Here is a 20616-nt window from a genome sequence, read left to right as displayed (position 1 = left end):
TCACATGTCCCCGATTTTGTGTTCACAAGTAAGCTTTTTTGTTTCCCCTTAAAGAAGATTCCCTAAATTCTTAAAGTGGCCTCCCTGGCACCCAGGTCGGGAGATGTTGGCATCACAGATGCAGCAAAGCATGGAGTGAAGGGCTGTACGGGACAGAGCACCCACTGCACTGCAGCTCGGTGCTGGCTTACTGTCCTGAAGGTTTGGCCCATTGTGATACTTCGATAGGCCAGGAACCCAGGTTTGCATGATTGCTAGATTGAAAAAGTGTTTGACAAATAGTTCACACTGTGGCGCTGGAACATGTGGGCTGCTGGCCTGTGGTCTCTGAGCACCCCCGGCCCAGGGCTGCGCAGCACAGCTGCAGGAGACGTGCGTTAGCCGTAGGGAGAAGTGAGTTCCATGTATAGACACAAGCTTTGTGGGGAAAGTCGCTGGCCTTAGGCTGCTGCTCTGCAGAGGGTATAGCTGGCACAGCCGTAGCCCGTGGTCTGCGAGTGACCCCTCCGCACCCCCGAGCAGCGCCAGTGTGGCTGGTGGTCTTCATGTTGTAACTCTGTGCTTCAGCTCTCAGCCAAATGTGTCAGGAGGAGGTGACCCTGTGGCTTTCTTGATGCAGATAGGAGTCTGAGCTGCTGGCATGGGTGTACAGGGAGTGTGGTGGGCTCAGGAATTCCCACTAGGAAGGCCCATTCTGCCTCACCCCTCTATTTGCTGGAAGCAGAGGATGCAGGAATGTGGGTAGCAGGCTCTCCCAGCAGGGGTCTTTGCTGCCTTTTTGCCCCTCCCCCCCCCATGTCCCCTCTGCTGCTGGGCTGGGCTGTTCCTCAGGAGCCGGCCGCAGTTATCCATGCTGCTGCGTGTGTCCCCTTGAGGGTGAAGGCCAGCCGTTCTGCATTCATACCGGGAAGAAATGGAGGCACTCATGGGCCACGTCCACTGCAGCACACTCCTTTGCGTGCTGGCCTTGCCTGGCATGCGTCTCAGGGGGCAGCCTAGGGAATGTGCCACCTTACCAGGCTGTCACCTGGGAGCTGAGGGTACAGTCTGGAGCAGAAGCTCTGTCCTGGAGCAGTGCCCGTGGGGTCAACATGCACTAGGTCAGGTAATTGCTATCTAGGTCAGTATGTGTTTGAACAAGTGAAGGTGGAACTTGCCAGCCTACTACGGCACCTGTTTGCTGCATGAAGGTCTGGGGTGGCGGCCCTGAGGCTGGGTCCTCTTGCTGGCACCTGCTCTAGGCTGGCGGTAGAAGTAGAGCAGCTCTCCACGTCGCTGTGCTCCTCGGAGGAGGGCGTGTTGCTGAGGTTGGGTCATGCAAAGTCAGGGGGTGCTGGCTGCTTTGCAGGTCTGGTTTAATTGCCTCTTGCTGGGCTGGGCCAGTGCTCCTGTGGTTAGTAAGCCATGCTGCCCCCTGCAAGGGTGAGCTGGGCCGGCTTCCGCTGCTGGGCTCTGAGCTCCCCATGCACGGCAGGTCGTGCTGACTGACCTCTGTGCATCCCGCAGCAGGGCCTGCGCGCCCTGCGTGTGGACTCTCCGTGAGCACTGGGCTGCGCGCCCTGCCAGCCGCTTCTCCGGCTTTGTGCGGGTGGCTGTCTCCTCACCCTCTGTCCCCGGAGCACCTGTTCCAGTGGCTCTAGGAGGCAGTTGAAGGCGAGGGCACTAACAACCGGCCCCACCTCCTCATGGACACACACCGATGGATGTGGGGGATTTTCTTCACATTTGTGGGGAGCTGCTCCTAACCCTCAGGCTCCCTTCCTCTCAAGGCTGGAGAGAACCTTCTGGTCTTTGAGGCATCACCCCCCGCTCAGCAGGCAGATAGCTGCTGGGCTTCCTGGGGCTCACCTGTGTGTTTCATGATCTGGGTCCTAGACACCGTGGATGTGTCCGCAGTGTGGACGGCACTGGGCTGGTGTGCAGGTCGCAGGCCTGCGCACTGCGCTCCTCTCGTCGTCAAACCGAATCAGGGGGATGGAAGCAGCACTGAAGCCGTGGCTCTGAGGGCGGGGCAGGGTGAGGGTCCAGCTCTGCGTACCTCTTGGCACTCCTGGGCCTGCTTGCTCTTTGGTCCCTGTGTGCTGTAAAGGCTGGGGTTCTGCTGCTCTGTGCGTTCAGCTTGGGGCAAGGCTCAGCCTCTAGGAAGCACACGGTGATGGGTAGTGCACCCCCGAGGCCGTACCCCACGTGCTGAGTGACCCTCCGGGGCCAGCTCTCCACTGTCCCTTCTCTGTAACCTGCTTAGGCTCCAGCGAGGCGGCAGCTTTGGTCTCTGGTGTCCCCTTAGCGCCATTTGTACCTGGGCTGTGGCTCAGGTGCTGCAGTTGGTGCCTGGCAGAGTCCCAGAGCTTGACAGAGTCCCAGCACAAGACAGATCTGAAACTATACATGAGGGACAGCCGAAGAAAGGGTGGAGCTGCACCCAGGCCAGCAGGCGTGTGTCACAGATGGGAGAGGTTCGGCGCTAACCTGGGAAGAGGCCAAAGGTTTTTACGGACCATGACTGCCCCCCCCCCACCCTTTTTTTTGTCATTGGAGGTGGCTGAGTCCCTCAGGAAGTGTGGCAGCTGGGAGGCCGGGTGTCTTGGCACCCCTACATGGTCCCGGCCTGCACAGGAGCTTCTGGCCAAGGCTGATGCCCTTTTGGAGAGAGGCAGATGCCTAGAGGACTGAGTAAACATGGCCCTTCGCCTTCCTGCCCCTGGCTGCCCACCGCCTCCGTGGAGCAGGAGATAAATGGCATCTGGGGAGAAGCAGGTAGTGAAGACGAGCCTGTGGCAGCAGCCTGTGAGCTGGGTGAGAGATGAGCTCTCCGTGTGCGTGTGGTGGGCCCCCACGACCCTCTGTGGACAGTTTGGCCTGACCTGTGTGGGCTGGAGGCCAGGGTCGTGGGCCAGTGCTGTTGCTCTGCTTGGTGGTCTGCCCAGGCAGACTGGCCTGAGGCTCCGAGTCCTTGACCCTGTCTTAAGTCAGTCACTGTCTCTGCCAAGAGCAAGTGCTCCTCCTCCTATGATGGAGGGAGAGGTGCAAAGCAAAGGGGTCTCGCACGTGGGCCCCTTCTTTCCCAGGGTTCTTGCCCCGTCCCGAGGCCGCTGCAATTGAGCTCTGAGTGCTGGCAGGCCTCGCTGTCTCCTTAGTCTTCACCCTGGGTGGCCGGGTGTGCGTGTTAGTCATGTTCTTGCCACGGTGACAAGATGGTGTCCCCTAAGTTTCTCCAGGGTAAAGTAAGCTGACTTTGCAAGTCACCATTTTTAGGAGTTATTTTTAAGCTGTGTTAAAAATAAAAGGCCTCTTCCATCCAGCTTCTAACTATGCTGGCATGACAGTAGTATGTTACCAGTGCCTGCCTCTCCAAGCTTTTCCTCCTCCACTAGTTATGTTTGCTTATTTGTCCTCCTGTGCCCAAAGATTTCTGTTTTATTTGATGAGTCTTTTACTGCACCATTCTCTTTTTTTATTTTTTTTATTTTTTATTTTGTCAGTTGTGGGGCTTGAACTTGGCCTGGTTGCTGTCCCTGAGCTCAAGGCTAATACTCTTCCCCTTTGAGCCACAGTTCCACTCCTAATTTTTTGGTGGTTATTTGGAGATAAGAGTCTGTTAGTCCAATAAGCTCCTTTCCTATAGTTTAGCTTATTAGACTAACAGAGTCCCACCAAGTTTCTTGCCTGGGCTGGCTTTGAACTGTTGATTCTCAGATCTCAGCCTCCTGAGTAGCGACGATTACAGGCTTGAGCCACCGGTGCCAGTTTTCATTATTTTGATGTTTAAATTGCTCCAGATTTGGCAGTGGGATCTCCTCAGTGGACAAGCCTTTGTCTTCCTAGAGCACTTTCTTTTGTGCAGGGAGGTGCTTCATGTTCATTGGGGGCTTCTGGGGACCCCTAGAGACCATTTGTTTAAAATGATTGCACCTACAGGCTGGGAAGATGGCTCAGTGGTAGAAAGCTGAGGGACAGCGCCCAGGCCCAGAGTTCAGGCCCCATGACACACACACACACACACACACCAGGCCCAGAGTTCAGGCCCCATGACACACACACACACACACACACACACACACACACACACACACACGCACGCACGCACGCACGCACGCACGCTCGCGATTACGCCTGTAGTTGAAATTGCATCTCCATATTGCTTATTCCTACTGCCAGTTGGATTTTTTGTTTCCATGTTGTCAGAAAAGAAGACGCAGTAGCCACCACCTCACCATCTCATTTGCCTTGTAGAGGGTCTGATGGCACACACTGTGAACCTGAGACCTCAATTTGTATCACAGCCTTGTGGGTCACAGCATCACACAACTTGTTAAATGGTTGAGCCAGAGTTCAGTTTGATTTGGCTAGCTTTTTCTCATACACTTTGTTATCATTTAACACATTTCCGTATTCTAAATTATGGAATTTTTACATGTAACCATTGAATAACAAGAAGTTTATTTCTGGTTCTCTTGCTGCTTAATTCTCTCTCTGTGAAAGTCAGGTCTAAAGAATTCAAGTAGGTGACTCACGGTGTCCTACCTCAGAAAGGAAGGTTGCTTGTTTTTTTTTTAATCAGTGACTTAGCTGTCCTGCTGTTTCTCTAAGCACCCAGAAGCTCCCTAACCCTTTTATTTTCTTCCTATAGGAATTTGCTTGCTAGAAAACACAATGCAAGATTTGACAGACAAAGAGACTTGGGATGGAAGTTATTTGGAAAAGTTCCACTCCGAGAGAATGCTCAGAAAGATTCAGAGAGAATACAAAAGGTATACTGGGCTGGGAACCAGCGTCCCGCTGGGGTGTGGGGTCAGCATATGTGGTGGACCGTGTGGAGGTGACCTTTGCCGAGGCTTTGGAGTGGGGAACCTCTTTGTATTCCTTGTGTGTCTCATTCCTAAAACTCAGGTCTGGACAGAATGTGAGTGAATTTAGCCCTTTTCATTCTGACAGATATATATATGAAAGATGGGTTGTCAAAGCTGAGCTTTAAGTATTTGTAACTTCATTAATCAGTGTTTCCAATGACACTTGGAAATGTGTTCATCGCCAAATTTTTATTATGTTTGATATTAAAGTATTCCTACGGATGTCTTAGCTGTCCCTTCGTGTTGCTCTGGGACAGGCAGGCCAGGCCAGGCTGGCCTTCTCCAGCCTCCGCAGACCCTTTCCCTTGCGCACTCTTAGGTTGTGTCTTCTTGGGGGCTGGGGCTTAGGACGAAGCCAGGCCACAGCAGTATCACCACTCCCAGCCTCGCTCCCTGTGTGGGGATGACAGCGGAGAGGAGGGTGCTGCCAGATGCTGTGTTCTCTGTGCGTGGGCAGTCCTGTGCCTCCTCCTAGGACCCGAACCTACTACCCTAGCATCTTGGGAGCCCGTTGTTGGCTCCCAACTGCTTCCTTTGTAGCCTCAGGTTTCTCTTCCCTGACAGTCATTCAGTAAACAGCCTTTAGTACCAACGAAATGCTAGGCCTCAGCACTGGCCCCGGCTGAGAGGAAGAGCAGAGCCTGTGCTCAGGAGCAGTACTCCAGACCTATCTGTGCACGGGCCCTCAGGGAGGCAGTGGGGAGGAGGCGTGGCCTTCTCTTTGATTCCACACTGGCACTTGATGTCCATGCGGGGATCTGGTACCATGTGATTTCTGGGCTTTACGAGATAGTGTTTGTATTTCTAGTCTATTTAAAACTCCAGCAACCCCAGGAGGAAGAGAGGATTGTTGTTATCTTCACACACTGCCCCTGACTCCAGCAGCTAGGGAGTGGCAGAGGTAGACCCAGACTCTTGGGCTCTGGGGCCTCACTGTGGGCTGGGAAGGTATTGGGCACTGTGAGTGAGGGTAAGGAGCAGCAGGAAGAAGCTGTCGACAGGGCCTATGGGTGTACTGCCGTCAGTGCTGACATGCGGCTGTCCTTCGCTGAGGATAGTGAGTTTTCTCTGAGTCCACCAGAGAGGAAGTGGGGTCTGGCCCTGCGGAGCTTACTGTGGACGCAGAGTGAGCCCTCATGAGAAACCCAGAGGGTCGAGGACCTGCTGGATGTGCATGCTGGGGGGGGGAGGGGGGCAGACAGGCTCCCCCGGAGCGCCATTTCCATCCCTAAGCAAATTTAATTTGTTTTGAATACTGTCTACAATTCCCTAGAATTGTTGACTCACTAAGCAAATCAGTGTGGGAATACATTTTAGTAGATTGTTACTTTTGGATTTAAATCATTGTATAGACTTATTAATCAAGCAAACTATCGTAGACTTTTTAAAGAAACTGTATTTTAAGAAGTAACAATTACACTAAGCAGATGTTTCCTTGACTTATTAATATCACTTGTCTCATGCTTAAAATTCTGTGGGTTCTTTTTTAGTGCCCTGCTATTTCCTTTTCCTTTATCTTATTTATTTTTTTTAATGAACTGAAATGACTAGCTGGCTGATTGTGTAGTAACACGATACTGCAGAAAAGACCATCTGGCTTTGGTCATCAATAATAAAGACCGCAACAGTACCTGTACTGGTCACACGATCCAGCCTGCAGCCTATGTGCCTCTGTTTGTGTCTCTGGCCCTCTCATCTCTCCTGTCCTGCTCCGAGTTGACAAAGCCTGAGAGGGATTTAGGGTCAGGCCTGCGCTGAGGGGGACGCTTTGGGTACCAGGCCTGCGGTGGCTGTGCCACTGCCCTCTGCTCCCACAGCTCCTGCTTTGCGTCTACACTTGTGGTCGGAGAAGGTGATGGAGCTCCAGTAGGAGCTAAAGCATAAAGCCTTCAGGAAATGCTTCATTCCTTTTCCTTCTTGCCATAATAATAATAATAATAATAATAATAATAATAGGGCTGGGAAGGTGGCTCAGTGGTAGAGCGCTTGCCTTGCATGTGTAAGGCCCTGGGTTCAATTCCTTAGCACCACATAAACAAAAAGAAAAAAGCCGGAAGTGGCACTGTGTCTCAAGTGGTAGAGCGCTAGCCTGGAGCTGAAGAGCTGAGGGACTGCGCCCAGGCCCAGAGTTCAGGCCCCATGACTGGACCCAAAAAAAATAGTTATTATTTTTATAACACATGGTGCTTTTGAGAATATAGACTTATAATTGGGTGCCAGTAGCTCCTGTCTATAATCCTAGCTACTCAGAAGGGTGAGATCTGAGAATTGTGGTTTGAAGACAGCCTGAACAAACAAATCTAAGAGACTTTTATCTTTAGTAATTAGCAAAAAGCTAAGTGGTATGGCTCAAGTAGTAGAGCACTACCTTGAGTGGAAAAGCCAAGCAAGAGCAAGAAATCTTGAGTTCAAGCCCCAGAACCAGAAAAAGAAAAGAAAAGAAAACAGACTTTGGAGTCTGGCTGTGTGATTTTAGGTGTTATTTAACCTCTCTGAGCCTCATTCTCTATTGTTCAGAGCAGTGGCACCGATTTCCAGGATGGAGAACTCAAGTGAGTCAGTACGTGGTGTGTGTGCGCGGAATCTAGTGAGGTAGCCAGGGCTGTAGGAGTGTTGTGCTCTTCTTGTCCCCTTCCGTGACGAGCCAGCTCTCAGCTATGGGAAACAGACACCAGGTGGGAGAAGAGGGCTGAGGCTGTCTGCAGACCCCGTCACGCCTGTTCGCAGACCCTGTGCCGTGCCGGGGCCAGGGCTCTGGCTGGCACCACATCACAGAAGCAGCCAGGCCATGCGTGTGTCCCCAGAGCCTGTGGTGAGCACATAGCCGACAGCTCTGGGCTTTTCAGCCTCGCTCATTTCTCCAGATAGCCTGGGGCCAGTTGTTTCTTCTCTGTTTCCTTCTGATAAATGGATAATACCCATTCTCTGGACTCCCCCCCCACCCCCCCCACCCCTGCCCGGAAGGGAGAGAGTATATGGTATGTGTTTACGCAGGGTCTGGTACAACTTGTGGTTCAGAGTTCGTGAAGGAGTGGCCGTGGTGAGTCTAGTTAAGAAGTAGGTTCAGTGGTGACTCCATGGCCCTGGGTGTCTGCCTTGCGCCACCTGGACCACGCTCTTATCTTGGGCCTCTACAGTTTTGGGGGAAATGTTGCAATGTTACTTTGTTATCTTTTCACATTTCTTAAAATGTTTTTAAATTAAGTCATGTTTTCTATCGGCTTATTTTATAATTCATGGAGAGTTTCTTTGCAGGGGAGTAGCAGTGGCCAAAGGTAAAAGCATCACACAAATGCTGTGTGTGTGTGTGGGGTGTGCTGGTACTGGGGCTTGTAATCAGGGCCTGAACACTATCCCCTAGCTTCTTTTTTCTTTCTTTCTTTCTTTCTTCCTTTGTTTCTTTATTTGTTTGTTTGTTTGTTTGTTTCTTTCTTTCCAGTCCTGGGGCTTGAACTCTGGGCCTGGGCACTGTCCCTCAGCTCTTCAGCTCAAGGTGAGCATTCTACCACTTGAGCCACAGCGCCACTTCTGGTTTTCTGAGTGGTTTACTGGAGATAAGAGTCTCATGGAGTTTCTTGCCCAGGCTGGCTTTGAACCATAATTCTCAGATCTCAGTCTCCTGAGTAGCTAGGATTACAGGCATGAGCTACCAATGCCCGACTTGTCCCCTAGCTTTTACATAAGACTGCTGCTCTGTCACTTGAGCCACAACTCCACCTTTGGCTGTTTGGTGGTTAATCGGAGATAAGACTCACCGATTTTCCAACCTAGACTGGCTTTGGACCATGATCCTCAGATCTCAGCCTCCTGAGTAGTTAGGATGACAGGCGTGGTCACCAGCACCTGGCCTAAAGCTGTGGTTCTTGAAGCAGGTTGCCAGATGGACATATCTTTTATCACTTAGCATTTGTGAGAAATGCAAGTCCTCGGCTCTGACACCAACACACTGAAACACAAACCCAGACGCTGAGATCCAAAGCCATATTGTAATGGCTCTGCAGTCATTCCTTTTACATGCTCAGCTTTAGGAGCCATTAATGTACAAGATGGAAGAGTGGGACATTACAGGAGAAAATAGTCCTCTCTGCTCCCACGGGCTGTGAAGGGTCCCTAGCATGCCGGCATGCAAGCTTCAGTCCCTGATGGTGGCCTGGAGACGATCTGGAGAATGGGGGGAGGGATGTGGGGGGGCTGTATGGGAAGAGTGCGGCCTCAGGCCTCCACACGTGAGTTTTCATGGGCTGAGGCTCAGCTGGACCGTGCTGCCCTCCTTGGAGTCAGTCCTTTGCCCTGTGTGCAGAGAGGACCTTCTTCCTTGGGTCTCTTGGCCCTTTCATTTGCTCTACAGCTGTTCAGTATCTCCATTCTGGAATCACAATGAAAGGCCATGGATCAAGGAGAGATATTTTAACACATGTGTCGTTGCGGTGATAAATGCTGTGGAGGAGAGGGGAGTTTTGACGCCACTGAGCACTGTTCTCCGAGGTCAGGTTTTTCATGTGGCTGCCAGTCACCCCGCGCAGTGGGCCAGCTCTTGACCCGCCCTGGTCTTTGGGCGTCTGTCCGCAGCACGGTGTCAGCTGCTCACTCCTGCCCCTCCTGGCCTCCTACTCTCTGCTTCCCGTTCCTTTTGCCCTGTCCTTCATCTCCACCCTGTAAGTTTCTAGAGGCCGTGCTCAGGCATGCCTGTACCATGCCACTCTTGGCTATCCCAGCCAGACCCGAGTCTTCAGAGACCGGGCCTCCACTAGTCACCCCTCACCCCCCTTGTCTCAGGTTGGGACCCGTGTGAACTCATCGGCCTGAGAGGCCTTTAGACCGTGAAGCTGTTGAGCAGATGTCAGAGGCTCAGGGTTGAAAACAGAGAGGTGTTTTCATGTGTTTGTGAGTCTTTTAGACATAGTTCTGTATCCACAGGCTTGACAGTCAAGAAGCGAGGTAAAGAGAACGTTTAGGCCCTGGCCGGACTCTGGGGCAGCTGCTGATTGTGGAAATGATAGCTGCAGGGAGGGACAGGCTTGTCCGTCCAGTGTCTTGGATAAAAGGGTCACGTGAGCCACGTTGAGTCCGTGGCCTGCTCTGGGTGGATCTGTGTCACTGGGAATGTCTTTGATGGCCTTCTGGAATTTCAAGACAATCTTAGATCTTGAAGAGCCCCGGAAATTCAGGGGCTCTCAAAGGGACATTCACGGCCCTCACTCTGCATTCTGAGAAGTCTGGATACTCAGAAAGTCACAACGCATCACACATGGCAGAAAGATAGATCAGGTGCTCAGTGGTATAACTAGTCGTAGGCCTTAGGCATAGTATACTCCTTGAACAAGAGAGAAACTACCTTTGTTTTCATGGACCCCCTATGTCTTTGAAATGTGGATTTAGACAAACTTACAGAAATAAACGATCAGGTCCCAGTTCCTCAGTACATCCCAACCTGCCTCCAGGGAATGCGCCTCAGAGCCTGAGTGGAGTGCCCAGAGCCGCTTCTTGAGGGGCTGGGAAGGACAAGGACTGACATGCTGCTGAATGGATGCTGAGCTCACGGGTCTGTCCCTTATTGACAACCCAGCCTGGGTGTAGGCAGCCCAAGGCTGGCGGCAGGGATTGCCAGGGACGGCTCTGCAGGCTGGTCTGCGCAGCGGGTCCCGCAGCAGAGGCAGAAGCTGTCCTCTTCATTTCTTCTTAGCTCTGCAGCTGGGCGGTGGACAGCATGGCGGTGGCAGCAGGCTGGCAGGAACTAACGCTGAGGGACGGCAAGCCAGTGAGAAGAGCCTGCCTAGGTGGGTGCACCTCTGCGTGTTGTCTCGTTCTCACCTGGCTCTGAGGAGCACACAGTTTATGTGACTAAGCAGGAAGGGGAAGACTCGGGGAGCCAGAAAGCACAGAGAGGATTGTAAAGAGAAGTTCAGGAAGATGCCCCTTTAAGGTTGTTAATGAACTCCCGTATTTCCTGTCATGCCGTCAGCAAGTGGATTCTACCTTAAGTAGCAAACATGGATGCCAGAGCTGAGCTTTGGGGTAGACCATGCAGATCCTAACCGGTCACTGGGTGGCGTGCCTGCGCACATGGTGTGCATGCTCAGCCTACCAGAGACTGCTGAGTACTTTATTTTTTCAGCTCACAGAAGACTGGTTGGAACTTGTCAGGAATCCAAGTGGATTACTTGCTTCAAAGACAACTATGTCAGTGCTCAGACCTAGATCAGAGTCTCATAACACAGAGTCCAAAATTTTCTAGAAATTTTCTGTGAACTAGGATTGTCTTGGCAACCATCAAATACCAATCTAAAGATTACTTAGATGTCGGCAGTATCCAATACTTTAAAAGCAGCTGTTATTTTTAAAAAATGTTCCCACAAATAAGGGAAAACTCGCTTGAGTTGGGAAGATAAAGCTGGCTCATGCAGAGAAGTCTGAGAGTCTCCATTTCCAATTAACCAGCAAAGTGCTGGACTGTTGGTATGACTCAAGTGGTGGAGTACCAGCCATGAGCAAGTAAGTTGAGCAGGAGTACGTGAGGCCCTGAATTCAAGCCATGGGAATTCAAGCAAAGGGATTGGGAAGATAGAAAATGCTAATCAACAGAAAATACAAGAACTACATGGATTTGTTGGTTTGGGTGCTGGAGATCAAGCTCAAGCCCTTACATATGCTTAGAAAATGCTCCAGCACTAAGGTATATTCCAAGCCCCATACATGGAAAGTTTTAAATTGAAATCTGAGATAACTGAAATAGCTAACTGGACTGGCCCAATGGTGGATGGGCCTGCTAGAAAAGGAGTGATTGAATTTCAAATAGATCAGAAATTACCCAATCTGAGTGATCACAGAGGAAAAAGAGGAGGACGAAGAGGAGGAAAAGGAGCACAAGGGCGATACTGAAAAGTCTAGATTTGTGTTATTGGAGTCTCAGAGGAAAATGAGAAAGAATGTGATACCAAAAAATAGTGGACTGATTAATGGCTGAATGAAAGACATAAACCTACAAATTTAGGAAATTAAGTAACCTCCAAAGAGATGCACCCTTAAAAGTCACAGCCTGATAAATCATAACAAATTTGCTGAAGATAAAGACAAAAACATCTTATAAGGAACCAGAGGAAAATAATGCATTATTTATTGAGGAATAATAATGTGAATGAATTAATTTCTCATCAGAAGCCCACAGAGGCCAATAGGAAGGGAAATGGCATTTTTAGAATGCTGAAAGAAAAGAGCTTTACACCCAGAATTGTGTATTGGGAATGAAGGTGAACTACAGGTATTCTCAGATGAAGGAAAACTAAGAGCATTTGTTGTCAGCTAACCTGCCACAAAAGATTGGCTAAAGCAAAGCTAGAGAGTCAGCTCTTCTCAGACAAAGGTCCGATGAGCACCAGGAAGGAAGAACGGGAATGTAAGCTTCTCTGGACAGACACAGTGGACTGTTCTTAGGGAGTTCTTTAATGCTTTTTGGTTGGAAGCCAAAATTAGAATGTTATCTAGGGTTTTAAGCATAAGTAGATAGAAGATAGGAGACACTAAAATATAAAGGGGAATTGATATGGCCATCAAATTTCTGCATTTGTAAAATATTGATTCCTATATGGTCATGAAAAAGTAAATGCATATGTTACAACTGAAATCCAAATGATGCAAAAAGATAACTAGCCAGAAACATCATGAGCAAGCTTAAATGAGATTCTAAATTTCAAAAAAACAAAATGAAATGAGACAAAATAAAACCTCTGGAATTAAAGCAGGAAAGAGGGAGTAGAGAAAGAACAGAGAAGTAGCAGTTAAGACGGTAGACCTGAATTAAACATACAATAAATGTAAATCCTCTGGGCATAACAGTCATGCATCTTAGTGCCCGACTTTGATGGATTATAACCATATATTGTCTGTAACAAACTCACTTTGAATATAAACTATTAGATACAATGAAAGAGAAGAAGATGCAGTGGGGATATAGTTCCTAGGTAAAGCTTAGAATTTATGAGCTTGTGGCTACAGTTCCCCCAAAAGAAAAAAAGATGGGTCTATTAGTATGAAAAGTTTAAAAAAAAGATTTGAGAGTAAAGAACATTATTATACTCAAGGTATAATCATCCCAAGTGAATGTCTACTAATAACAGAACTGCAGACACACAAAGCAAAGAAACTGTGCTCAGAAGAAGTGGACAAGCCCACATTCCTTCTAGATTCAACTAAAAATAGTGGCTGGCATTAGAAATGACAAAATAATGGCATTTGCAGGGAAATGGATGGAGCTAGAAGGAATCATGTTGCGCGAGGTAAGCCAAGAGCAAAGAGACAAACGGTACATGGTCTCCCTGATAAAGTGGATGCTAAATCCAAAATGTTAGGTGATACAACAAAACTAACAGGACTCAAGAAACAAAGAACTCCCACTCATCTGGTCGAACCACTACTAAATATCCCCATGCTGCTGATCACATATATGGTGTATATGTGTACACCGTTATATGTTATAGACTGTGATAGACAATTTGCTCCAGGAAAGTTAGAATGAACTTGTGACTTTAAGTGAGCATCATTATTCCACAATACTGTGAAATTCGGGTAATTATGTAATCACTTAATCACAATCAAAAAAAAAAAAAAAGAACCTCAGGGAAGGGGTGGTAGGGGGAAAACAATGGAGGGGGTAACAATGCTCAATAGGAAGTGTACTCATTACCTTACTCATGTAACTGTAACCCTCTGTACATTATCTTTACAATAAAAAATTAAAAAATGGAAAAAAAATAAAAATAGTGGCTGGACAGGATCAGCCAGGACATGGGAGAGCTGAGTGCCACTGTCCACCAACCATGTCTTCCTGGCCACTACAGAGCCATTCACCTCCAGCACAGACCCTATCCAGGCTTAGAACAGAAACAGGAATTAGACTAGAAAGCAATGACAGAAAGATATTAGAAATCGCTCAAGAATTGTGGAAAATGAACACATAACAATCTTCTAAATTATTATTTTTTTGGGGGGGGTCCGGTCATGGGGCCTGAACTCTGGGCCTGGGCACTGTCCTACAGCTCTTCAGCTCAAGGCTAGTGCTCTACCACTTGAGTACCACAGTGCCACTGCCGGCTTTTTTTTTGTACTCTGCTTATATGGTGCTGAGGAATTGAACCCAGGGCCTCATGCATGCAAGGCAAGCACTCTACCACTGAGCCACCTTCCCAGCCCTCTTCTAAATTATTATAGGTCAATAAGGAAGTCACAAGGAAAATTAAAAATATTTTGACATGAACAAAAAGGCAACTTATCAAAATGTGTAGGGTGCAGTGTTTGGAAGGCAAATCCATAGTATTTAAATTCTCCTATTAGAAAGAAAAAACAGGCACTGATGGTTATTGCCTATAATCCTAACTACTTAGGAGGCTAAGATTTGAGGCTTGATCTTTAAAACCAATCCCAGCAGACAAACCAAAAGACTCTTATATCCAATTAACTAGCAAAAAGCTGGAAGCAGAGGTATAACTTAAGTGTAGAGTGAGCAGAAAAGCAGAGCAAGAGTGCTGAGTCCTTTATTCAAGCTTCAGTACTGGAAAGAAAGAAAGAAGAAAGGCAGGCAGGCAGGCAGGCAAGAAGGAAGGAAAGAAGGAAGGAAGGAAGGAAGGAAGGAAAGAAGGAAAGAAGGAAAAGAGAATGATCCCACATCAGTTAAGTAAGTATTAAGGAACTATAAATGGAGCAAGCAAAAGGAAACAAATGATGAACATAAGAATAGAATTAAATTTGAACCAAATTTGAACCAAAAATGATGGTAGAACCAAAAGCTGATTCTTTAAAAGTTGTGTATCCTCATCAAACTGTAGCTAAATTGACAAAGTAAAGTGAAGCAAAAGGATTAAAATAGTAAGTAGAAAGAAATAAAAAGTACAAGGACAATACTATATTCTGCATAACTGTGTACGTAGATAACTTAGATGAGGTTGTCCATTTCTTTGAAAATTAGAAATCCCAGAAGTCATCAAAAAGGTATAAGATAACTTGAGTCATCCTGTAGTTATTAAAAAAAAGGAAATGATAAGCTGAGCGCTGGTGGCTCCTGCCTAGAATCCTAGTTATTCAGGAGTCTGGGATCTTAGGATCGCAGTTCAGAGCCATCCAGGACAGGGAAGTCTGAGACTCTTTTTTTTTTTTTTTTTGGCGGGGGTGGGTGGGGGGTGTCCGGTTGTGGGGCCTGAACTCTGGGCCTGGGCACTGTCCCTCAGCTCTTCAGCTCAAGGCTAGCGCTCTACCACTTGAGCCACAGCGCCACTTCCGGCTTTTTTTTTTCTGCTTATGTGGTACTGAGGAATTGAACCCAGGGCCTCAGGCATGCAAGGCAAGCGCTCTACCACTGAGCCACCTTCCCAGCCCCAAGTCTGAGACTCTTATCCCCAGTTAACCACTAAAAAACCAAAAGTGAAGCTGTGGCTCACGTGGTAGAGCAGCACCAGCCTGAGCAGAAAAAGCTAAGGGACAGTACTCAGGACAGGCACACATGCATGCACACATTCTCTCTCACATTTTGTGTGTGTGTGTGTGTGTGTGTGTGTGTGTGTGTGTGTGTGTGTGTGTGTGTGTGTGTGTGTGTGTGTGTGTGTGTGTGTGTGTGTGTGTGTGTGTGTGTGTGTGTGTGTGTGTGTGTGTGTGTGTGTGTGTGTGTGTGTGTGTGTGTCCAGCCCTACCTGCTTTTACTGATAAATTCTGAAGAGGAGTTTAGAAGAGGAGAGAATACTTCATGACTCATTTTATGAGGCCAGTGTTACCCTGTCGGCAAAGGAAGACAAACTCAGTACCAGAAAGACAAATGTGAAGACACTTATTCACAGCCTCAACATAGTAGATGGGATCCAAGATTTTGTTTAAAAAGAACAAAAGCAGCTGGGTGCCAGTGGCCTGTAGTCCCTAGCTACTCAGGAGGCTGAGATCTGAAGATCATGGTTCAAAGCCAGCCTATCCCAATTAACCAACTTATCTCCAATAAACCACCAGAAAACTGGAAGTGGTGCTGTGGCTGAAAGTGGTAGAGCGCTAGCCTTGAGCGAAAGAGCTCAGGGACATACCCAGATCCTGAGTTCAAACCCCATGACCAAAAAAAAAGGAAAGAAAAGAAAAAGAACAAAAGCAATACATGGGCTCAATGCTGTGTGTCCTGGGAAAGCAAGGCCAGCTCCCCATTTGAAAGTCATTACTGATCTAAAGAGTAGCACATCTGTCAGTTGAAGCAGAAAATGCAGATGGTAAAATTCAGTGTTTATTTCTTTTTTTTTTTTTTTTAACTCAGCAAAGTAAAAAAAAAAAAAGAGGACGTTCTCCACCTGGCAGAGAACAGGTATAGATAGAGAGCAGCTACAGCTGACATGGTGCTTAGTGGAGAAAGAGAAAGTGTACCAGGTAATGGGGCAGACAAGGATTTCCCACCAAGGCTGGCTTTAAACCGCACCCTCAGTTCTCAGCCTCCTGAGTAGCTAGGATTCCAAGCATGAGCCACAGTGCTTGGTGAAAATTCTTTTGTGGAGTAAGATAGATGTGCAGTCCAAGGAGGAGGGAATCTCTTTTGATGACTTCTTTATGTTTCAAAATTAGGAAAAACCAACCTGTCATCACATGGTGTAATGTGTAGTTAAGATTTTGTAACCAGTGCTCAATTCTAAAATACAAGTTAGCAACTGTTGTTCAAGTAGCAGCTGCAGGGTACAGCCTGCCAGAGGAGGCGGAAGAGGCATATATATGTCTTGGGAAACATGGCTTACTGCTATTTATCACATAGTGAAGGCTCATCTCTCCTATGTTTAACTGTAGTGAATCTGTGAACTCCTTATGCTGGCTCACATTGGATAACTTGGAACGCATGGAGCACTAGGTGTTGGGATGGGGATCCTGATAATGGATCCAGATGATGCGATGTGCTCCTGTCTCTGAAGGCTGGGCTTTATTTCCAGAAAGGCATCATTCACCTTCCAGGCTAGCCAGGTGCCCACTGGGCCCCCCTCCCTAACCTCCCTGTCCCTGTAAGCCACCGAGCCTCCAGACAGCAGCAACACGGTCTCTTTGCTGCTCTGTGAGTGATTCAGGGCAGGGATTATCTTCCTCTTGGTTCCTCAGGCCGAGCACTCTGATGGCTTGCTGGGTAGAAGGCAGGCAGGCAGAAGACAGGCAGGCAGAACAGATTCATACGACACGCTGATTCCACGCTGATTCCACGGGTGCTTGAGCACCTCCCCCGCTGTGCCTCACCAGGCCTTCAGCCCACTCTGAGGTTTTATAGTCAGCGACCGCAGTGAGTGCAGCCAGGAACCTGGGGTCTAGTGCTGGGAGAGAGGCTCAGGGCCTGGCTGTGGCTGAGAGGAAGGCAGGAGTGTTTGTAAGGATGCAGTGGAGGTGAAAACTGAAAACTGCCACTCAGCCTCCTGACATTGCTTCCAAGCCCTGGCAAGAGCTCAAAGGACAATGGATTGAATACACACATGGATTAGCACCCCTTGGGTGGACAGTGGTGACATGTCACCGTTCTCATTGCACTTGTCCGTTGCTAAAGCACCAGCCATTTGGAAGGTGCACTGTACATCGAATGCCTCAGAACAGCTCTTCAGCGTAAAGTACAAACTAGCATTGCTACCTAGTCATGTTCCTTTCCTCAGGTATATTAATGCATGATTATTTTTTGGTGATGGTGGTGGTGATGGTATTGGGGATTGAACCCAGGGCCTCATGCATGCTAGGCAAGCATTCTTTTTTTGGGGGGGGGTCCAGTCGGGGGCCTGAACTCTGGGCCTGGGCACTGTCCCTCAGCTCTTTAGCTCAGGGTTAGCGCTTGAGCCACAGCGCCACTTCCGGCTTTTTTCTTTTTGCTTATGTGGTGCTGAGGAATTGAACCCAGGGCCTCATGCATGCAAGGCAAGTGCTCTACCGCTGAGCCAACTTCCCAGCCCATAGGCAAGCATTCTTGTCACCGAGCTACACAGCCCTAGATACTTTTTCTAACAAGACCTTCCTTATTCCTGCTGGCCAGGCTCAATTTCTGGTTTAATCCTATTGCTTTTTAAAGATGTCTATTGAATTCTAATTAAGATACCGTAAAACCTACTCATTGGTTCTTAATATATGTATACGGGTGTTCACATTACAATCAGTACTTTCGTTTTTTGGTCGTGGGGCTTGAACTTTGGGCTTGGGCATTGTCCCTCAGCTCTTCAGCTCAAAGCTAGTGCTCTACTGCTTGAGCCACAGCACCACTTCTGGTTTTTTTCTAGTGGTTTATTGGAGATAAGAGTTTCACGGAGTTTCCTGCCCAGGCTGGCTTTGAACTTCGATCCTCAGATCTCAGCCTCCTGAGTAGCTAGGATGACAGGTGTGAGCCGCCGGTGCCCAGCTACCCCAAACTTCTATCATAGACTTCATGCCTGTTTGCAGGCATCTGGAGATGTACCTTTTTTTTTTTTTTTTTTTTTTTTTGGTATTGGCTGTAAGCTTGAACTCAGGATCTGGATGGTGTCCTTGAGATTTTTTTTTTGCTTAAGGCTAGTGCTCTACCATTTGAGCCACAGCTCCACTTCTGGCTTTTTGTGGTGGTTAACTGGAGATAAGCGTCTCATAGACTTTCCTACCAGGGCTGGCTTCAAACTGTGATCCTCAGACCTCAAGCCTGAGTAGGTAGGCTTACAGGTATGAGCACTGGGTCATCAAGCTGAAAATTGACCATTGGAAGAAATTTCATAGATGGGGCCCTGTGACTGTCCTTGGTGCACTTACTGTAGTGTTCTTGACGTTCGCCCTGTGTAGCAGAGGTATCATTGTGTTTCTTCCCTTTGCTGTTGTAATGCGGTTTATACAGTCCTCAGTTGTGGACATTTTACGTTGTTTTTAGGGTTTGGGTTTTGCCTGCAAGTCTTTTTGTGGAAACGGTTCTCCTGGGTAGCTCTTAGCAGCCAGGCAGAAACTGGCACACATCCCCCAAATGGCCACAGCATTTTGCGTTCACAGCTGCACAGTCATCCGTCGTTGTCCTTGATTTTTATCTTCTGATGGAGTGAGGGAACTTCCGTGGTGGATTTGGTAGCTGGAAATCCAGCTCGGTTGAGGCCCAGAGGACAGAGAGCCTGGCGCAACTTGGTGCCACATGGGTTCACGCTGGGCACCCCGGAGAGAATTTTGGCCCTTCTACACACTTTCGAAAAGACCAAAGAAATGCAAGTATGTTTTGTAGCCTGTTGTGATAAATGCATCTCAAGAGAGCATCCCCACCCCACGTTTGTTCCGGCCCTTCCCAGTCAGCCCTAGGCAAGCACTGCAGTGAGCTCTGTGCGGGGCATGTGCGTGTGCGTGTGCGCGTGTGTGTGTCCCCACGTCCCCACGTGGTCCCAAGCTAACCGTACCGTGGAAGGGATGCTCGTCCCGCCTGCTGCCCACAAGGGACCCGGGCTGGCGTCTTGAAGCGGATTTAAGCTAACCTTGACAATCCGGCTGGGGCCTGGGGGGCGGAGCCGGGTGGCCGCCGCCCCTCTGGGCGGCAGAGTGGTGGGGAGGGCCGGGCTCCCAGAGCCGGGCCTGCGAGGGACTGTGGGCGGGGCTGCGTGTCACAGGGCCCCGCCCCCTTGAGGTCCCGCCTCCAGGCCGCCGTGAGGCCCGGAGCGCCGAGCTACCGCAAGGGCGGATCGGCGCGTCGGCGGCGATTGAGCGGCCTGCCGCCCCGCCCGCGAGTGCGAGCTCGGGTGCGACGGCGTCCTCGGTCCGAGGCCGGAGGGAGCCCGGCCTCCGCTGCTGGGCATGGAGCCGCCGGCCGCGCGCCTCTGAGGCCCGGCGTTCATGGTGAGTCCCCGGGTCGGGGTCCCGGGCCGGGCCCGGGCTCCGCGGCCCCGCGCGCGCGGGGCGCAGGTGTGCGCACGTCCCGGCCGGCCCGGCCCGGCGCCTGCCGCCCGCGGGGTTTTCCTCCAGGGTCGGTGCTCAGCGGGCACATCCTTCGTCCTTTCTGCCCCCGGCGCCACGGCCCCCCGGTCCCCGGCCTCCCGGTCCACGGTCCCCTCGGTCCCCGGCCTCCCGGTCCACGGTCCATTGTCCCCCCGGTCCCCGGCCTCCCGGTCCACGGTCCCCCCGGTCCCCGGCCTCCCAGTCCACGGTCCCCCCGGTCCCCGGCCTCCCGGTCCTCGGTCCCCGGTCCACCGTCCCCGGTTCCCGGCCCCACGGTCCCCGGCCTCCCGGTCCCCGGCCCCCCGGGCCCCGGGCCTCCCAGTCCACGGTCCCCCCGGTCCCCGGCCTCCCGGTCCTCGGTCCCCGGTCCACCGTCCCCGGTCCCCGGCCTCCCGGTCCCCGGCCCCCCGGTCCACGGTCCCCCCGGTCCCCGGCCCCCCGGTCCACGGTCCCCCCGGTCCCCGGCCCCCCGGTCCTCGGTCCCCGGTCCCCGGTCCCCCGGTCCCCGGCCCCCCGGTCCCCCGGTCCCCGGCCTCCCCGTCCCCGGCCCCCCGGTCCACCGCCCGGTCCATGGCCCTCGGTCCATGGACCCGCGGTGCCCGGCTCCCGGCCCCTTGTGCGGGGGGCCGGGGCCCCGGCCGGAGGCAGCGCTGCGGCTGCGCCCCGGAGACCGCAGCCCGCCGGCTGCCGAGACCCAGCGCATTCAGCGCCGTTCACCCGCTCGTGCGTTCCGGGCTCTGTAGCGATTTGACCTTTGAGCTCTCCCGAGGGTGCGGGACCCTGCGGGTGCCTGGGAGAGCCCCTTCCCAGAGCGCTGGGGGCTTAGGTAGAGGCCCCCGGCGGAGGGCAGCGCGCCCAGGAGCGGGCT

General features: G+C 50.5%; 1 protein-coding gene across 4 annotated transcripts in view; it reads left to right on the top strand.

Moving 5' to 3' along the window:
- The window catches only part of Tbc1d14 (TBC1 domain family member 14), an 80027-nt gene that overhangs the window by 26040 nt on the left and 33371 nt on the right, over window positions 1-20616 (top strand). For 3 of the 4 annotated variants that reach the window (XM_070021799.1, XM_070021798.1, XM_070021801.1), the window contains one exon: window positions 4631-4751. In XM_070021799.1, coding sequence (XP_069877900.1) covers window positions 4631-4751 — 121 coding nt within the window. Of the gene's footprint in view, window positions 1-4630; window positions 4752-19544; window positions 19650-20616 lie in introns of those variants that run through there. The other variant, XM_070021802.1, reaches the window with a different exon arrangement.

Source organism: Dipodomys merriami, unplaced genomic scaffold, assembly GCF_024711535.1.
Source record: "Dipodomys merriami isolate MVZ:Mamm:240054 unplaced genomic scaffold, mDipMer1.0.p SCAF_143, whole genome shotgun sequence".
Taxonomy (NCBI): domain Eukaryota; kingdom Metazoa; phylum Chordata; class Mammalia; order Rodentia; family Heteromyidae; genus Dipodomys; species Dipodomys merriami.
This window is presented reverse-complemented; position numbering and strand designations above follow the sequence as displayed.